The sequence below is a fragment of the Dromaius novaehollandiae genome, chromosome Z (genome assembly GCF_036370855.1).
Source record: "Dromaius novaehollandiae isolate bDroNov1 chromosome Z, bDroNov1.hap1, whole genome shotgun sequence".
Taxonomy (NCBI): domain Eukaryota; kingdom Metazoa; phylum Chordata; class Aves; order Casuariiformes; family Dromaiidae; genus Dromaius; species Dromaius novaehollandiae.
The window spans coordinates 22,828,224-22,848,308 of record NC_088132.1 but is presented as its reverse complement, the minus strand read 5'-3'; the positions used below and the strand labels follow the sequence as shown (position 1 = coordinate 22,848,308).

Sequence of the window (20,085 nt, the reverse complement as noted above, 5' to 3'; positions counted from 1 at the left end):
CTAGTCCTGGATTTGTAAGTGCCATAATGTGGGAGCAAAGTAGGTACATCATAATTTTAGGACATGTATGATCCAAATCTCCAACCCCAGCTGGAAAAGACTGATGAGGTAGTTGACTAAATCTGTGTGCACTTCCCAACTTTTTTCCACAGAGTGATCTGCAATAAAACTCCCAAGGCCAGAAGCTGACATCTGCACATGTCTGTTACAACCCTAACAGCAGTTCAAAACGCGTTACAAAACACAAATAACAAACAGGGAGCGCTACCTGGGAGCAACAACTTTCCCTTGAACTGACCAGCAGTTTCTGGAGATCTCTGCTCTTGAAGAGCAAAGTTTTCAGAACGCCTGGGAGCTCTGCTCTGCTGCAAAATCACAGACAGCTGAAGCTTCAGTGTGAGGAACAGGGACTCTGGACACAATCTGATTGGTTGCTACTTCATATTTCCATGACCCAAGGAAACAACACAAAGTACAGATAAAATAGTTTGTATCTAGCAAGGTTTGAATTCAGACAGGCACAGAACCACAGAATAGGAAAGTAAAAGGCCAAAGGAAAAAAGGCTTGAGAGACCTGACCAGAACTCAAGGATCACCCCTTTGAGCTCCTCTCCAGTAACCAAGTGAAACCAGATTTGACTCTCATTTCCTACAGTTTCTGGCAGCTGCCCATCCTCACAGAACTGCTGAGGCTGGCAGGCACCTCTGGGGAATTGTCTAGTCCCCCACTCAGAGCAGGGTCAGTTACAGCAGGTTGCTCAGGGCTGTATCCAGCTAAGATTTGAGTCTCTCCAAGGACATATTTCAGTCTGTGCCCTTTGCCTCTTGTGCTGTCACCGAGGAGAGGCACAACTGAGAGCATGGCTGTCTTCTTTACTGTCCCTCATCAGATTTTTATACACATGGAAAAAAATCCTCCTGAGCCCTCTCTTCTCCGGTCTCAGCTCTCACCCCTTCCTCACATCAGCTGTTCCTACCCCTTACTCACTTTGTGACCTTCTGCTTGCCTTGCTTCTGTAGCTCTCCATGTCTCCCTTGTACTGGAGAGCCCAGCACTGGACCCAGCACTCCATGTGTGGCCTCACTAGGGCTGAGTAGAGAAGGATCACCTCCCTTTGCCTGCTGGCAATGCTCTGCCTAATGCAGCCCAGGAGGCTTTTGGCCACTTTTCTCATGAGGGCACATTGCTGGCTCATGGTCACCTTGTTGTCTGCCAGGACCCCCAGGTCCCTCTCTGCAAAGCTGCTTTCCAGCTGATTGGCCCCCAGCCTGTCCTGGTGCATGGGGTTATTTGCCCCAGGTGTAGGGCTTGTTATTTTCCGTTGTTGAACTTCAGATTGCTATCTGCCCACTGCTCCAGCTTCACAAGTGTCTGGTTCTTAGTGTATTCCTCCTTGAGGATAGTAGCAGTTTGTTCCTCAGAACTGGGGAGAACTAGCATTAATAATATGCTGATGGCAGCTTGGAACACACGAAGGAACACAGCTTCTTTAAGTCAGCCCCTTCTGTTATTGCCTTCTGCCTTCAGAGCCCCTCAGGTTTCTAATCTGTGCCACAGAAAAAAAAATGCACAGTTCCCTCTTCCCTGCAGCTTCAAGCTCAAATTCTTCAGGAACTCCTCAAGTACAAGCTTTGGTTCCTGGCTCCTCACTACCACCATTGTCTGTCTCTTAGCAGGAACTGCCCAATCTTTTTTGAGAAAAAAACAGAACTCACAGCAAAGAGTTTGACAAGCACAGCCCCAAACCTGTTCCCAGCTACCCAATCAATGATGCTTTTCTGGGTCAGCAGAGAGCAACAACTTGACCACCTCAAAGCCAGGGTCCATGACACTCAGATTGTCTCCCTCAGCATGGTTTCCAGTTTTTCCCATCTCTGCAAGTCTTGTTGCTTGCATATGGTGCCTCAGAGCCATCCTCAGTAACTTCTCTCCAAGCAAATCCCATCTTTTCTCTTCTTCTGCCCCACCACTATACTAACCCATTCCCACCACTGAGAATTCACTGAGGTGCTACAAACAGCTCCTACCAGGCAGTCAAAAGTATCTGCATTTTGCCTAATTAGATGCTGCACTTGCATTTGAAGATTAAATTCAGTCAAGCAGGTAAGTGCCAACGGCAAAAAAAGAAGCTGAAGAACGGAAATTTCACACAGGATTTGTATGTATTTTATTTTGGGAAATACATTAAAAATTGTTTCTTAGTCTAGGATGCCTATACAAAATACAGAATACATAGAGCGCCCTTTTAAACTCAAGAAACATTTGTCAAATGTACAAAAACATTATAGAGAAATACTTGTTAATCAAAGCACAGTAAATGGATGCCATCTTTCAACAGTTCAAACAATCTCTAAAACAGTGCAAATTTTATTGCATTAATAAAAAACTTCCCAACTCACTCAATAAATTCTTAATTTATTCACACTACATCCTCTTATCCCCATTAAGAGTTGTATCCCCATTAAAATACAGTTGTATCCCCATTAAAAGAGTTGTATCCCCATTAAGAGAGTTGTATCCCCATTAAAATACAGTTTATCTTAAGCTCCTTAAAGGAGCTTAATATGCTTCTAAAAACAGCAAACAATCCCTTTTATTTGCACCATTGATTGATGCAGACTGAAAGAAAAAAAAAAGCTGTTTCTCTCCTCATACGCATCATAATAAACAGCACAGTAAAAAACAGAACTGGAGTCCAATTTAAGTGCTGAAACTGAACTGCTAAAAGTTACATGGGTGTTTTGTTTCTTTTTAAAAAGGTCTATGAGAAAAGATTGATATACAGAAGGCACCTTACAGTTTTGATTAATTAAATGGAAAAAAACCCCACAACTTTGTTTTTAAAATTCATAGTTAATGTGAATAAGATGACTTCCTTACCATTTAATGAAATAAAGTTATCTGCACTGATGTAATTGTTAACAGTTTTAAAAAGAGAAACTACTGGCTGGATTCTTCAGTTAATATATTTTCAACAGCTTGTTTTAAAATATAACTTACATGGTCTAATTTAATATACACTTTGAAAATATGCCCTTATGTTGCAGTTAATCAAGGAAAGCAGTATACTCAAGGAAAGGTATATTCTTTTAGTTGAGGCAGTTCAGAAAGCCATTAATTCACAGTTATAATGGAATATAACTACTCATTTACAAGTGCAATGTAACTTGAGCTTAACCAACATGAAATTTAACTTAGAACAAGACTAAGTTATTTGCAGAGTAAATGAATTTAGTTTAAAACACATTTACTAAATAACATTTTCCCATTAAAATTTTATTCTCTAAATTTGAGTTATACAATATGAAGACAGGATATGGCTATAAGTAACATACAAATGTTTCTAATAACATGAAAAAGCTTATTATTGTGTCAACACTGCAGCCATATCAGTTTCCTACATATTCTTCACACACAGTATTTTGAAGTTGATTGCATATTGATTTATAATTATTACATCTTGGTAATGTGCTAGAGCATCAGTATGCATGAAGAAAAAATTGGCTGCTTAACATTCCTGATTTTAAACTTTCAAGACCCCATTTCTTCTTTTAGTCCTCAAAAAACAAACAACAAACAAACAAACAAACAAACAAAACCCCACTATTTTCATACAACTACGCATGCCATAAGTAGTTTTTTCATAATCTGATGACAGACGCAAAATATATGTCTTCTCAGCATAACTGACTGCCATTCAACATTGTTAGGGCAACAATTCAAGGAAGTTCTCTGTGTATTTGTTATTCCAACACATACTTTCTAACATCTTGGACTTTTTTGATACTCCATAAACTGTTTGCCTCCACATATGCAACCAGTTTGGCTTGCACCCTCACTTTGTGCAACCCACTGCAGGTTTTAATTTTATTCATCCCATTATCTGCAACCATTCTATCAAACATTAGACATAAGATTTCTGTAAGATATACAATAGAACCATCTACTTAATAATGGCTCATGAGTTATGTGCCAGACTAGAATATTTGGAGGAAAGAAGCTTCCAAATGAACAAAATGCTACTTTTCCTACTTCCATTGAGAACCAAGGCTAAACTAACTCCTCCATATCCTCTCCCCAACACTCCTGTCCAGCTCATTCACACATCAGAGACTTAGAATTTGGATTACTAGGGGTGTGAAACAAATCAGAAGCATTTGGACTAGAAACCAAGTCATTCCTATGGAGCTCAAGAAGGTTATTACTGGCTTGCAGAGAAGAATTTACTATGTTTTTAATGTCTCATTTGCAGAAAGACGAAAATATAATGCATTCACAAGAGTTTGGAAGATTTTTCCCTCTTAATTTTTGGCCACATTTTCAAGCATGTGAGTATTAATGAGCCATGCTAAACTTAAAAAAAAAAAAAAACCAAACAAAAAACCTCTTTTCTTAGCCACGCTCAGAGTTCTGTGTAGGAACACCTGCAGTCTCTGCCTGTTTGCAGGAGACAGAAAAGTCATAGGAGGAACTGCAAGTGCCATCATGCATTTGAAAGCAGACACAGCAACACTGAAGTAAACTATGACAATTCTTAATTCATTTTAAATTTTTGTGAACTTTTTTTTAAAGGATCTTCTCAGATGAAAACTTAATAAATAAACCACTGTCGCTGGTCTCCTTTTTGATCTCAATCATGATTTTTTTCAAGAACCAGCTGGATAATCAGCAAGTAAAATCTAGGCATAAAAAAAATCCAAACTCAGAAAAAGTCTTCACTTATGTAACTATTGCTACATTAAAAAGTTAATTACAGTAGGCACATTCATGACTTGAAATAATTCCATCCAGGACTGTCACCACTCTGAAATCCAGGTACACATAACAGAAATAGAAGCTACTTTGTAGTGTACAGAAAAGAGCATAGGCAGGAGCAAGTTCAGTCCTCTGCAAGCATCATTAAGAATCATGCAAGTACCTCTTTGCCTCAGTCTCGAGGCTTTTTTGGATTAGTGTATATACACAAGGAAACTTTAACAAACACTTAGCATTATATACTGTGATACAATCTACCTTGGCTCTTTCTACAAGACTACTGCCTGATTATTCTAGATTTTCAGCAACAAATGAGAAGGTTGTTTTTAAAATGAAAGCGATCGGATTACAGAATATATCTTTTATAATAATACTATTTACAAAGGTGTACAAGGAATTTGGATGTCACCAGTTATCTAAGACACTGGACACATTTTCTTCCTAATTTAATGAGATGGAAGAATTTAAGGATACCTAAGACTTGATTAGATGCAAGTTGTGTCAATTGTATATTTTAGCTGTTTAACACTGAAAAAAACTGTAAAGCTGTGTGATTAAGGTTGGCACAGAAAAAAATGACATTTTTATCTGAGGAAGTAATAAATTGTTTAGAGTAATGCTTCAGAGAGATGTTTAGTATGAACAGACAGAATTGTTCATGTAAATTATGTAATAAGAGAAGAGCGGAAAATATGAAAACAAGCACCACAGCTGTATACTGTAAGAAAACAGTTCTACTCTCTCATTGTGATGCAGGTCAGATATTGACAAGCAACTATGCATAAATGCCAAAGAATAAAAAAAAGTCATTAGGTGCTTCTTTGCTTTTAGCTATTGAGAATGCATAATATTTTCATCAGGAGAGGCTGAAAAGCCTGTCCAGGCTTTATCTGATAATTGGCTTAAGAATAGCACTTTTAGCCAAAATGAAAGAAGCCAGCCAATAACACAAAAATATTTGGAGAAAAATAGTGCATTTGTTTTATAGAAACACAGCCTTATAAAAAAGGAAGTCTGGTTTTGCTCTTTCAGCTGGTAGCTGTTTCAGACCAAGAGTAAGAATCCTTAAGTTTAAGAAAGTAGTATGTAACTAGTATGAAACATGTACTCAAGTGGGATTATAGTTTTAGCTGTGCTCCTTTAATAAGCCACAAATATTTCTCTTTTCTGTTTTCTCCAGGAATAACTCCATCAGAAAACCCTCTCAGTTAAATTTCAGAAAAAGCAGGAATAAATCTTACCATATTACTCTAATAACAGAAATATTTAAACCATAAACCAGTGCCCAGGCTCTTCTTGCCAAGCATATGACTACTGTTGTCAGTTATGCATGTAAGGGAAGCAAATGTCTTATCACTAGAAGCAAACTAAAGATGAATTCATCTTTTAAGATCATTCACTCAAGCACTTGAGTTTTGTGTGAATATACGACTTGAATACCACATTTATAAATATACTTCTAATTGAAATATTGAATTTTGACTGTAAGTGCAAAATAACCCACAGGCTAGAGTGAGACCATGGAGGGGTGTTTAAAAAAAAATTAATCAATGAAAGGACACTAACTACACATGCACACAAAATAAAATCTAATTAGTATCCAATTCTCAGCTGCTTCGTGTAAAAGCCTACCGTTGTTCTGGAGAAAAGAGCAGTATCTTCACAGGATCTTTATTTATTTTTTTTAAAGAAAAAACAGAGCACATGTAAAGTGGATATAAGTTTCTAGTTTTTACAACTATAGACCCACGCTGGGGAAAGGTCAGTTAAAGATCATTTAGAACACTCACTGGGACAAGTATCAGTAGGAGGGGAGCAGTTTTAGGTAGTGTGATCTGACAAAGGCAATTACATTGCAACTTCCAAACCAAAAACTCAGACATTTACATTCATAAACACATACTGCATACATAGCCAAAAGATCTCTCTTTATCTAAAGGTCATTTCAAAGAAGTACTGAAAGGTCAAATCATTTTGTAGCAGAAAAGATCTTTCATTAAAATAGACAAATATTGGTGGAAAAGTCACCAACTATAGGCTTCTATTTAATCACCGCCATTCTGAACAACCTGATATTGTGGGGGAGAGGGGAGGGATTTGGAGAATGAAAGAGAAGAAATATATACAGGGAAAAATGCAGATACATCATCGAAACCACCTCATCCTATTAATAAAACATACATTATAACATACATTAACATTTTAACATACTTTACACTGTTTCTCATGAGATGATGGACAAGGTATGTTGTAGTTGCACGAAATCACTGACAAATTGCTCAGTTATCTTTCTGGGTTCAGAAAACGTATTTATCATCACACTCCCATTTTTTCACCTCTACTTTTATCTTCCCAAAGTTTAATAGCTTCTTTTCTCCTTTTCATATTAAAGGTGCTCCAAAGCACTTCCTACAACACTCGACTCTGCTGCTTGGTGGAGCATCTATTTTCTCCATCTTTTCAAGGACATCCATTGGTAGAGCTTTAAGTGCAAGTCTGTATTCACTATCAAAGACCTCTGAAAGAGAAAGAGCAGAGTTGAAGTCACTCAGGAAACACTGTACAGTATACAGTCCTATTTGGTCATTTGTTTTTATATAATAATTAGCTTAAGTTAACTCAACTAAGCACTTAACTTCCTTTTTCTTCTTTTTCTTTTTTTTTCTTTTTTTTTTCCCCCAAAATATATCCTCACAGAGAACCTGAAAAGCATTCCACAGCTGGAGCATCAGAAAGCATCAAAATGGTAATGGAACCCCTTTTATCACAATGCAGCCGGTCTGCTCCCAAGACATTCCCCTGCTGCATTCTGTCAGGAACTCCCCAGCTGGCTTAGTGTCAGCCAAAAAAAAAGTCAGGGTTAAGGGAATAGCAGGAAGAGATGGGCATAGAATTCACAGTCAGGTGGCTGGACAACACAAGGGTCATCCAAGATACGTGCATCTGGGAAAGACTAGGAGCAAGTTTTCAGATATAAGGCATTAAAACTTCACACCAATAAGCTTTATTTAAAATAACTCATTACTGGTTTCAATTAAAACATCAAAATTAACAGCCGCATCTAAACTAGATTTTCATAAAAGCAGCACCTACTTCAAGAGTGACAGCACAGTACTTATTACTAAAACACAGCAATTAACTCACACACAAAAAGTCAAAAAAATTTTTTTTTACATTGCATACAAAGCACGAACACTATGCATGTCATAGTATTTTTACTTACCAATGTCAATATTCTCTCTTCCAAGAGATACCAGAGACAGGAAAAGGATTTCTCTGTAAAAACTCCTAGGAAATATTTTGAAGGGTGAGTCAATGAAAGCACCAGCTACCCTAAATTTAAAAACTCAGTGTCGAAGACAGTATTATCTTCTATTATGTAGTTTCTGCAAATGTTCTGTTAATCTTGCTTGTGAAGAAGATGACTCATCTACTCAATTACTAGTTTAAGGTTTTCTCATGCCTAAGTATCTTCTTTAACTCATATTATGACAAAATGCCAGCAGCTTTGGTATCACAGTCTGCCTACTGAACATGCCATAAAGACTTCAGAACAACAAGAAATACAAAGTTAAGCACCACTGATTTATTAATTCTTCCTTGAGGGTGAAAGACAGGCAGCAGGCTTATTTCACAGATCAGCTATGCCTTGTTTTCAGTTTCAGAAAGCCAAATAATATCCATTTCTGAGATAAATCTTAACAATTAGATATTATTCTTTTCTTGTGCATCTGACAAAGTTTCTTCTTTAGACAGATTGTTTGCTTTTAGTAACAACAAACTACAGCACCAAAGACTAACCTAGCATGATAGACTCCTGAACACATATCTGTTGCAATTTACTGTAGGGTGTTTTTGGTACGATAGTAGCACATGAAGCCCTTTTTGAATTGTAGTGCAGATGGCAAAACATACACAGTATTTTTACACGTCTCCCTTTGTTGACTATGCTACATTGACTTTTCTTGGCCAGTACTCCTGGCTGGTAGAATTTCAGTAGTCATATCTAGGTAGTTTGGAGAATATTCCAGAAGCCTTCAGAATGCTGCACACTTGTACTTACTAATTTGCTAGATCTGCAGCAACACCCAAATATGCAGTCCGTTACTGCATTTTTCTTACTCATTTGTGAAAGGTCCATTTTGAGCACAGAATTATATTTACCCATTTGATCTGGATAAATTATAAATGTGTTAACACATCTGTTTGTTAATAGTGTACACAAATACAGACAACATTCAGTAGACACAAATGAAACTGATTATTCCTCGAAGATTCTTAGGAAATACATATAGTCTGATCTCGTTTACTTTGGGTAAGGAGAAAATAAGGGATGGCCCTTTACCTCTGTCGTTTGACGTCTGGTTTAACTTTCTGTAGAAGGAGGTTGATTGGTTTAACAACATTATTGTGCTGAATACTTAGTTTGATGTTCTCTAACAAAGCATTTGTTGCCTGCTGATCATCTGCCATTGTGGAGGATCTCTTCTCAGCGGAATCTGGGAAATGCAACAGTCAGATTACTTAAATAATAAAGATTTTTTCACATCAGTAAACAGAAGATTTCAGAAAGTAAAATGCATACAGAATCTCTACTCATTTTGCAGAAATTTGTTGGAATGGAATTGCTTTGTCCATTTATAGTCTTTGCTTTGCCACAAAAGTGACAGGATGCATTGATTATCCATGTGCAATACCTTTCATATGACAGAAGCAGAAGAGACTCAAGAGTCTTCAGCTTCTTATATTGCCTATGATGGTTTGTTATCTCAGATTTATGGTTGCACTTTGAGTGATCTTATTTTTTTAAGCCTAAGAAGGCTATTTTTATACAAAGGAAAAAAAAAACAATACTATCACATTTCTTTATCAAAGTCTTCCTTGAAAGCCACATCAAATTAACTGGTAAACTTGGGCTACATGTTGTATGCAGCAGCAACATGGAAACTGAAACAGAAAATGCATAACTACGTCAAACTGAAATAAATTTAGCATGACATTTATCATCATGAATTGCTGCTTACACTGCAACTTCCAGAATAACATTTAACTATTATTCTTTGGAAAACAGTGGCTCAAGTAGCGATAACAAGTCAATTTACTGGCAAGAAAGTAAGGCATTTAGAAGTTACAGATTAGACAGCAAACATGGTTTATAATGGTGTATAAATGAATACAAGACTAGGAATTATAAAATCATGCTGTCCTGAGGTCTTCATCAACTTGATACATATATTGTGGTTTACAAGTATAATTTCCTGCTTTCCAAACATTTTCTGACCCTGCTGTAGAGCAAACACTACTTTTCTTCCAGCACAACAACATTATAAAGAGGACTTTTGATCCTTTATGTACATAAGTACATATATTTATGCATCTTCATTCCTATCTGTATGTTTTTATGATGCTTTTCATATACTATATCCAAATTAACAAACTCTTGTTAAAACCAAGGGAAACACTGAATCTTATTCTGTGCTCTGATTGGAATTTTTTAGGACCTTTAGGACAAACCCCTTCTTTTTCCTTAAGATCAGAATTAGCATGCTATGTAATTTTTAGCACAGCTCTTAACATTAAAAACACAGACCGAGAAGTCTGGGACAACAAAGGCATTGTCACTGATCATATGTAATATAATCCCAGAGATCACAGAAACAGTCTGCTAATGTGATGCCTTTTCTTCTTTCCAAAGGAAACTACAATAAACAAAGACTGTCTTGAATCTTACTTTTATGACATTCAAGTAGACTGCCAAATTTGCATATTGATGGGAACTGTGAACTTTCATTCATTTATAAAAATGCAAGATACTCTTTTGTATTACAGTCGTCTTTCTCATAGCTGTATAAATATAATAGGATAATGCAGTGAAAAATTCAAATCTGGTGAACCTTATCTAACACTACATCTAGACCATATGCTCCCCCCCCTCCATTTATAAATATAAGACATATAAGGAACAGAATACATACCTTTTCACACAGAGCAGGACGATACTTTCACAAATAATTTGATATTTAGACTATGTTAAGTACCTAAGGGATGGTAGATGCTTCACATACCACAAGAGTTTTCCTACCTGATGGGATCTGTAAGTTTAAGACACTATAAAACAGCAATTTCTTTCTATAGCCTGTTCTATCTCCTTTCCATAACACTTATTTTACTTACTGAAATTTCTCCAAGATATATACAGGGGCTCCCCGGGCTCTTGGTGGAGGTTAATATTGTCCCATAGAAGATGGATGTATACTAGCTTGCTATCTTGAGCAAGAGATGTCAAGGGAAGCTAAAAATCATGAGGAAAAAAAAATGTTAACGAAAAAATTACTATATGCTTGCTTATGTATTTAAAAGGCTACTCTTAACAGTTTTGCAGATCAAAAAAGCTTTACTTTATTCATCCTTCCCTGGAGGAAACAACACACAACAGAAGCAAAGTGCCTGAAAGTGGTCACTGTGAAGCATTTAAAGAACAGTGCAAGAAGGCTGGCAGATATACTTCTTGGTGTACTCTCTCAACTGTACTGGGACAGAAGGAGAGCAGAGCTTGTACTGCAATGCCTAGCGGCTCTTATAGTTTAGCTTAATGTAGAAAGACCACTCAGTTTTCTACAGATATCTTACAAAATACTTACGACTACATATCCTGAACTGTTCTTTGTGCACTATCAAACAAGTTACTTGTGTTGTACTACTTACCATAATATACCTTAATATTTTCTGACCTGAGTAAGATTTGGTATGCCTATACGTGTGTTATTCTTCCCCCAAACTGAGAAGAATCCGCATTTGCATAAAAATACTGAGAATATTTCCATTATGGAGTATTGTTGTGAGTGTCATGTCTTTTGGAATTATCTTATGGAAGTAAGTGCTTCTGGAATGACTAAAACAGTAAGAATTACTGGATGTAGAAAAATTTCCACTAGTATATGAATCCAAAGTAGCAATAATCAAATACTACATCCCATCTCATGAGTTTACCTGCTAAAGCAGTGTATTTTTCCAATATACTTTAGATTTCATAGGTCTTCAGCTACATTTCCTGGAAAACTGTTCTGTGATAGGCTTCTAAGTGGATTTTTTGGAAACTGAGGAAGAAAACTTAAAAACTGAAGTGTGTATGTAAGTAGATAGGAAAAAAAAAAGATTGTGTGTATTGTGTACAAATACCTATTGAAGACTGTACATATACACAAATCACACGGGCATCTGAGAAATCATCTGCTCCTTAAAATGGTAAAAGTGAAATACTCTAACTAGTGTTCTATGATCTATTCCTGTGTTCTTAAAATAATGAAATTTGGGAAGTTGATGGAGCAACTAATCCTGGATACCATTTCCAGACACATGAAGGACAATAAAGTGATCGGGAGTAGTCAGCACGGATTCACAAAGGAGAAATCATGCTTAACCAACCTGACAGCCTTCTATGATGGAACAACTGCCTTGGTCGATGAAGGAAGAGCAGTGGATGTTGTCTACCTTGACTTCAGCAAGGCTTTCAACACTGTCTCCCATAACATCCTCGTACACAGGCAGATGAAGTACAGGCTAGGTAAGCGGACAGTAAGGTAGCCTGAAAACTGGCTGAACTGCCCCAAGCTTAGAGGCTTGTGATCAGTGGCATGAAGTCTAGTTGGAGGATAGTAACCAGTGGTGTACCGCTGGGGTTAATACTCGGTCCGATACGGTTTAACATCTTCCTTAATGACCTGGATGACGGGGCGGAGTGTACCCTCAATGTTTGCTTGTGCAAAACTGGGAGGAGCAGCAGCTGATACACCAGAGGGCTGTACTGTCATTGAGATGGACCTCGACAATATGGAGAAATGGGCAGACAGGAGTCTCATGAAGGTCAAAGGGAAGTGCAGAGTCCTGCACCTAGGAAGAAATAACCCCATGCACTAGGACAGGCTGGGGGCTGATCAGCTGCAAAGCAGCTCTGCAGAGACGCACCTGGGGTCCTGGCAGACAACAAGCTGACCATGAGGCAGCAATATGCCCTTGTGGCAAAGGCAGCCATTGGTATCCTGGGCTGCATTACAGAAAATGCTGCCTGTAAGTCAAGCAAGGTGATTCTTCCCTTCTGGTCAGCACTGGTGAGGCTATATCTGGAGTGCTGGGTCCAGTTCTGGGCTCCCAAGCACAAGAGAGATATGGAGTTACTGAAGCAAGTCCAGCAAAAGGCTACTAACATGGCTAAGGAACTGGAGCATTTGTCATATGAGGAAAGGCTGAGAGAACTGGGATTGTTTAGCCTAGAGAAGAGAAGGCTCACGTATTACCTTATTAGTGAGTATAAACATCTGATGGGGCAGGGTAGGGGGGTGGAAAGACAACTGAGCCAGACTCTGCACTGGTGCCCAGTGACAGGACAAGAGACAATAACCACAAACAGAAACATGGGAAGTTCCATCTGAATATAAAAACAAAACAAAAAAACCCCAAAACAGAAAAACTCAACTTTTTTTAATATGAGAGTGACTGAGTACCAGAACAGGTTGCCCAGTCCTTGGAGATACTCAAAAGCTGTCTGGACGCTGTCCTGGGCAACCTGCTCTAGGTGACCTTGTTTGAGCAGGGGCTGGACTATATGATCTCCAAATATCCCTTCCAACCTCAACCATTCTGTGAAACTCAGTGGAGTATGAATAACAAAATCTTGCTATTAGAGGAAGAGAACAAAGAATCTTGCCCAGTAACTTAATAAGGTTATATACTTCAGTATGGAATCTATATTATGTGGACTGCAATGCGTTGCATTTGTGAGTTGCTACAATTCTTCACAGGCTCATCCTGCTTCTTTCCAGTTACCAGCCTCCTCTGTAAGGAAACTTATTGTCTGTCTTTTTAAAGAGAACAGCTTCACTAGAATTCAGGCCCTGTCTTTGCTCCTTATACTTAAAGATCTTTTGTGCAAAACAAGCCTATCAACTAGTACTACAAAACCCAGGAATCTATATTCTGTTATTAGATCCAAGCTAATCAGAAAGAATTTATTCACTCTAAGACAAATGCTCCAATTTAACATGAAGATACCTGCAGTTCTATTATGGGGAAGGCACTTACCTGCACTCCATCATTGCAGTGCTCAGATGTTAGAATGAGCCCAGGTAAGTTACTAGGTAGATCCAATCGTCGGAAATACCAGACTAAGTTCCAGAAAATTATGGGATGTTGATTAATGAATTTGGATGTATGAATTACTTGCTCTCCCTCATTTTCCAACAATGATTCAAGCTCCTTACGCAGTACCAAGGGGCTCAAGTATGGTACAGAAACAGGAAGAGGGTTAGGTCTCTCTCTTAAAGGGTCCTAGAAAGACCAAGAAAAATTATTTTATTAAGTCAATGATTTTCTTCCAGAAATACTCTTCAGGGTTATTTCCTTTGAAAATCCTTGATTCCACAGTTGTTATTAATATTTGGAAGAAGACTCTGGAATGAGTGAACACACAATAGCTTTAAGAGTACCAGTAGTTTTGACTGTAGAGGTGTTTCTTTCTTAACCTTACAGAACAATCACTTAAGGTCTCCTTTTCCATTATGTAAAAAAAGGAAATTACTAATCTGTTTTAACTTCTGCTTTGAGTGTGCATTAAGCCTGATCCAGCTATCTAAGGCAGTGGCAACCAAGATGGCAAAAATATGACAGTAATTGCATCATCTACAGAACTAAGTCCTGAGTTCACCAATAAAAAGCCCTGGAAGAGAGGAGAAACTCCTTGTTTCACATGCAAGCATAAAGTAATAGATTCAATATTCCCTCTTACCTTCTCCTGTCTACCCTAACAGACAAGCTTATTAGAATATTAGGGAAAGGTGGGAGTAAATGCCTGAAAATGAATGGCTTTTCACGCTTCGGACAGAATGTTGTTTGCAATAGTGTTTAGTATGCTGTGGAACTTGGGTTATTTTTAAGAAAACTAGCAGTTTCATAAATGTAAAGAGTAGCTTTGTACCACTGAAGAAAATCTTTCAAATCAAGTGGTACTGTACGGTATACTGAAGAAGCAATTCTTGAGTGACTTTCAGATGAACTGGACACAGAAGATACTGAAATTTCTCTGGGATAAGTACATGGAAATACACTAGCTCAGGCTCACACCCAAAATATTCAGCAATGCCAGTAGCAGGACATTATTCACTTTAAGTTCATGGTATTAAATATTCTGTTATCAACTGATAAGTAATTTCTAAACTTACCAAGACTTCTTGCAAACTATTTGGAAGACTAACTGTTGAAATGCCATGAGACGGTCTCTGGGAGAGATCAATGTTTTGCAGTGGACCTCCAACACTGTGGCTCCGAGTCAAAGATGCTCCTTTTTTTGATGGATTATTAGCAGATGTCTTCATAGTTCTGGGGCCTTTGCTCTGTTCTTCTGCCATGTCACTGTTTGAATTTTAGAACAGAATATACTACTGTGAACTTACTCAGCACTCCTATGACAACATAAAGGAAGCAGAGAAAGGCTGCCAAGTAAGTATCCCCAGCCAACTTTCTCTGCTAAGAAACCCTATTTGCATGGTTATCTCTGCAGCTTAGGGAAAAAAAAAAAAAACCAAAACACCCCAAAATCAAAAGCAAAATAAAGAAAACACACACACTTCTTGGAACAATATGACCCTCCCTCCAAAGGAGCAGCTGGGTATAACCTGAGAGATGAACCTGGAAGTACTGCAGTTCTCTAGTAGGTACTATCGTTCTGATACAGCTTTACCTTGCTTAGAAATAGTAATGTACAGTTTTGCCAGTACACATTCTGACAATGCTTATTTTTACCTCCTCTTCCCTTTATGCTTAGTTTCTGTGAAAGTCATAAGCACAATAAAAATGATTATAGAAAGCAATTGATAAATTGCATGCCCATATAACTGAAAAATAAAGTTTTAAGTGTCAAACTCTTCCAAATAGATAATTAAGCAAAATCCTGTATTTGGCTAGTCAAATTTAATCAATACAGTTCAACTGTTTGCAGATTTGAGAACATTCACTTCATGCCCCTCATAACTGAAACAACTAATAATTCAGCTGCTGTACAACCTCCTTTCTCCCGTCTCCCAGCCAAAAAAGAAAGACACCCAAAAGAAAGTGAAAAGGTCTCCTTCTAAACAAACTGCAAATAGAAAACAGATTAATTTAGAGGTGACTTTCATTCCTAGGTTTGTCTGGCTTTTGTTAAAAAATTATGACAGTTATAAGAGGTTAACATACAACAGTTTCAATTTTCCATTTTAGAATATTAAGAGCAACCCCTACTACATCAATAGTCTGACTATAGCTTTAATAGTCTGACACAGGCATTAGCCAGACAGGCCTGAGATTACCAAGTCAAAAGATTATGAAAATATAATGCCAACAAGACATCTACAAATCCCACAGAAAAATTCAGAGTTCACAGCATCACTATTTCAGTTTTTTCCTCTTCCAACATGACACCCTCTCCCTAAAACTTCTTCTCAAACTGTTTCAAAAACTTCATCGTTCTTCTGTGTTTTAGTGTTACAGCTGTACTACTTGTCATAGAATACATGCTCAAAGGAAGTTCTGGGCACGCCAAAGGCTTTCTTCTCTCAAAGAAGAGGGTCCCAGCAAAAGGACTTATTTTTTCTTGCAGTGCTTTGTCCTGCTGCTTTAGATTCTAAACACATGAAAAGAAGCAACACTTAAGTTACTGTGTGTCTTTAAAAGGTGGAGGGGTTTTAACAACAGCCAGTAGAACCTTTTACCTATTACTCACCATGCTTAGAACATCTAAAAAGAATGTAAGAGAACCAATTACAGCAGTTACAACTATATTTCCACATCATATTTGCCACACAAGCCAATCTTCATTTAAGAAGAGAAGAAAAAATTACCGGAGTGCCAATTCCAAATCTACCCACCTCTGTTCAGCTGTAGAGCTAGTTTCTTCCACTATGGTATGGCTGGATTGTGGGTGATCTGAAAAACTGATCAGATCAGCAACAGCTGGATTGGGCAAGAGTTTCTGCTCCAGAGGATCTGTGGTTAGTGGAATGTTGCCACTCTGTAAACTATCCCCAGAGGTACTTTGTTTCAGAAAAAAGCTAAGTTACAACACAAACAAAAGGGAAGGGGAAATAGGAAGATTAAGACATAAGTATAATATCATTTTAAAAGTTAGAATTTTCTACATTTGCTTTCAGGGAGTAACAAAGATAAGGACACCCAAGTGTTAAAACAAAACAAACAAAAAAACACACAAGCAAACTGGACAACAAGATACAACTTCATCCTCTTTGCTTCATTGAAACTTACACAGAAAAAGTAAATCAGCACATACATAGATCTGGTCTGCAATATATGAAATCTTACTCTGGAGGTGGCAAAATTACAAATGGATTCTTAGTTTATCACTATTTCCAGTCAGTCACCGATAGCTTGCACATCACTGAAAGCGGTTGTTATTTTAACAAAGACGAGACTGGAAGATCACATACCCTTATAGACACAGCGTAACAGGAATTTACCTTGCTTTCCAGAGGTATTGTAAGTACACACAATACAGACGTTCTGCTTCAGCATTAAAGATAACTAACGGAAGCTGTAGTTCACAGCAGTAACAATTACAGTGAGGATCCATTTTAAGTTATTCTGAGATAAGTTTCAGTTCCAGTCTCCACAATGCAATTAAAAAGAGGTAAAAATAGTAACCTGAGAAGCTTATAATAAACTGGAGAACTACTAGAGAAATAACAAGCTGGAGCATCTGTAATTGAAAACCTTCCCTAGGATATGTTATGCACAACTGTTGGTAAGTTTAATCAGGGAAGACTTCTTTGCTGTCAGTTTTAGAATTGCTTCACACATGATCCATTAGCTGTGTTTTAAAAACTAAAGAAAATTTAAACAGATATATTGTATTCTCTATAGTAACACTTATGAAGAGCATATGAAGAGAAAAAGCGGTAAAGAAAAAAGCAACAAATCTGAAACTTCTCTGCTTTTTCCTCTGTTTTTGCTACAAGCCTCAATGATTTACAAAATTTGTAATTAATACTGAAATGCAATCACAACTGTCCAATAAGCAGTGACATACTCTAGCACATCTAGATAAAACTACCAGGAGATATAACTAAGATATGTTTGTGAATAAATATAACTGTGTACAAGTGCAAAGGCAGAAACAAATCATCTGTAAAACTCACTAACCTTGCAGAGCCCCGCAAGTCTTTAAATTCAACTTGAAGTAAAGGTAGAAAAGTACTTTTACAGAAAGGACAGGTGGTGTTCAAGTTTGAATCATCTGCTGTCCATCCAGCCATAATTTCCTCATCATAAACCAAAGCACCGCAAGCTCTACACTGAGAGCAGCTTGACATCAACACCTAAAACATCAAAGAATCAATATTATCAGTTTTATCTTAGGATTCTTTTATAACTGGTTTTATAGGCTTAGTATCTACAGGAGTTTGTTAGGTTAAGTTAGAGAATGGTTAGAGTCTGGAAACATGAGATTTACTACCATTTTCTCACTGCACTCAGAGTACCTTAAATTTTTCTGCTTAACTTTTACCTTTGAAGTACAAGTACTAATCATATATTTTTGCTAGGTATTCTGAGACGTGGAAAAAGCATTACCACAAAATTTAGCATTTGCAATTGTTCACCACTGAGGCCTTCAGCATATAGAAAGTCAAAAATTTAAGTCAAAATATATCTGCTTTTTTTTTTAAAAAAAAAACTTTATAGTGAAAAACAAAATTGATTCTTACCTACTAAAAGTCTCATCACTAGACTAGACTGAGGACCAGAGAAAATGCCATCAAAAATAATCCTGAACTAGCTGAAAAATAAAGCTTTATAATCTTTAGGTTTAGACTTCCTATTATTTCATTGTTTCATCCTCACTGGAAACAAACCCACCACCACCAAAAACATATAATACCCCTTAGATAAATGGCAACGTTTTTTTTTATTTACTATGCTGTGTCTCTTATATAACAGTTCAGAAGTCTGACAGACATAGATCTCCAGAAGACCAAACATAAAAGAAAACTATATGGGACATAAAAAAAACTAATACAGCTGAAAGAAGAATAATCAAGGCAAATGCAGTGACCACTGCTTATGTTCTAAGTCTGAAAGCATCTACAAACAATAACTGAAGAAAGAGAGGCATGCTAAGCCAGTTACCCAGTAACAATCCATTATATATATAAAAAGAAGCTTCAGAGGAAAAGATCATGTTGCATCCTCTGTAAGTTTTTCTGCACTCCCAATTTTGCCCCTTCCCTCAATTAATTCTTCCCTCTCTCTATATAAAAGATACACTAAAGCATTCAACAAACATTTTTAAAGGTGACTGCCACACCATGAACTAAAAGTGTCAAAAATCTGAGGTAAAATATGGAATGTATTGTATTTTGAAAACTCCAACCACAATTCAGCTGAACAGCTAGTTAATTATTTGATATGGCTGAATGCACTATGTCTTCCATCTATGAATTTATTAATCTTACCTCCATTGCATAGTTCTGGAAAATACTAGACAAACTAGTATTATGGGAAGAGCTGTGCTCTGACTTCTCAGAATCTATAACCTTCATACTTCTTGGAAATAAAACTTCACCTGTACAGAAAGAGTAGTTAGGCTCTTTAGTCAAAGAAAGACTAGTTCATTATTCCTGTGGAACAGAATTCTGTTTGTGTAAGACAGTGGTAACAGAAGCTCTCCAAACACATGGGTAACTAACTTTATTGATATTACAATATATAAAGCACAATTTTTGTGATTAACATTTCAAAATTATTTTTGTATAACACAAAACCTAACAAATTGGCAAAAGGAAAAATAGCATCAGTAACTGAATTCTGAAAATACAAAGAAATAATAAAGGCAAAAAATAGTAAAATTGTTCAATATACATACTTCAGTAAAATTGTTCAAGGTTTCCTCAATGATAAATCCATATATAAATAACAAACAAAAGGATACTATCAGATGCAAAGCATTATGTCAGCCACACTGCCATTGTGCCTACGTACTCCCTGGCTAATGTTTCAATAAAACAGATGATCTTTAGGAAGGCTGGGTTATAAAGGTATAAGCTTTGTCCAGGAGAAGGTTGAAAGAAGTCATAATATATTTACCTGAAGTAAATGGCTGGAATCAGTTTTAGAAAGGAAAACTATCAGCATGACTTACTTTGACAATCCCAGGGAAGCTTTCCCATTCAAAATCAATACCAGAGTCCTCCCTTCATGAAGAAAGTACCTTTGCTTCTTCAGCTAAAATTCATGCCTATGAACAAGTCTTACATACCCTTTGTTCATGGCTGCCATTTATATTTAGA

At 37.1% G+C, this 20,085-nt stretch overlaps 1 protein-coding gene across 5 annotated transcripts in view; it reads right to left on the bottom strand.

The window, feature by feature from the left end:
• Positions 1 to 2,144: 2,144 nt before the first annotated feature.
• The window catches only part of DENND4C (DENN domain containing 4C), a 75,358-nt gene continuing 57,417 nt past the window's right edge, over positions 2,145 to 20,085 (bottom strand). For all 5 annotated transcript variants that reach the window (XM_064502343.1, XM_064502342.1, XM_064502346.1 and 2 more), the window contains 9 exons: positions 19,252 to 19,361; positions 17,942 to 18,117; positions 16,654 to 16,836; positions 14,971 to 15,160; positions 13,835 to 14,080; positions 10,931 to 11,048; positions 9,102 to 9,255; positions 7,980 to 8,044; positions 2,145 to 7,274 (listed from right to left, as the gene is read on the bottom strand). In XM_064502343.1, the coding sequence (XP_064358413.1) occupies positions 7,138 to 7,274; positions 7,980 to 8,044; positions 9,102 to 9,255; positions 10,931 to 11,048; positions 13,835 to 14,080; positions 14,971 to 15,160; positions 16,654 to 16,836; positions 17,942 to 18,117; positions 19,252 to 19,361 (1,379 nt within the window). In that variant the 3' untranslated portion in view covers positions 2,145 to 7,137. The remainder of the gene's footprint in view (positions 7,275 to 7,979; positions 8,045 to 9,101; positions 9,256 to 10,930; positions 11,049 to 13,834; positions 14,081 to 14,970; positions 15,161 to 16,653; positions 16,837 to 17,941; positions 18,118 to 19,251; positions 19,362 to 20,085) is intronic.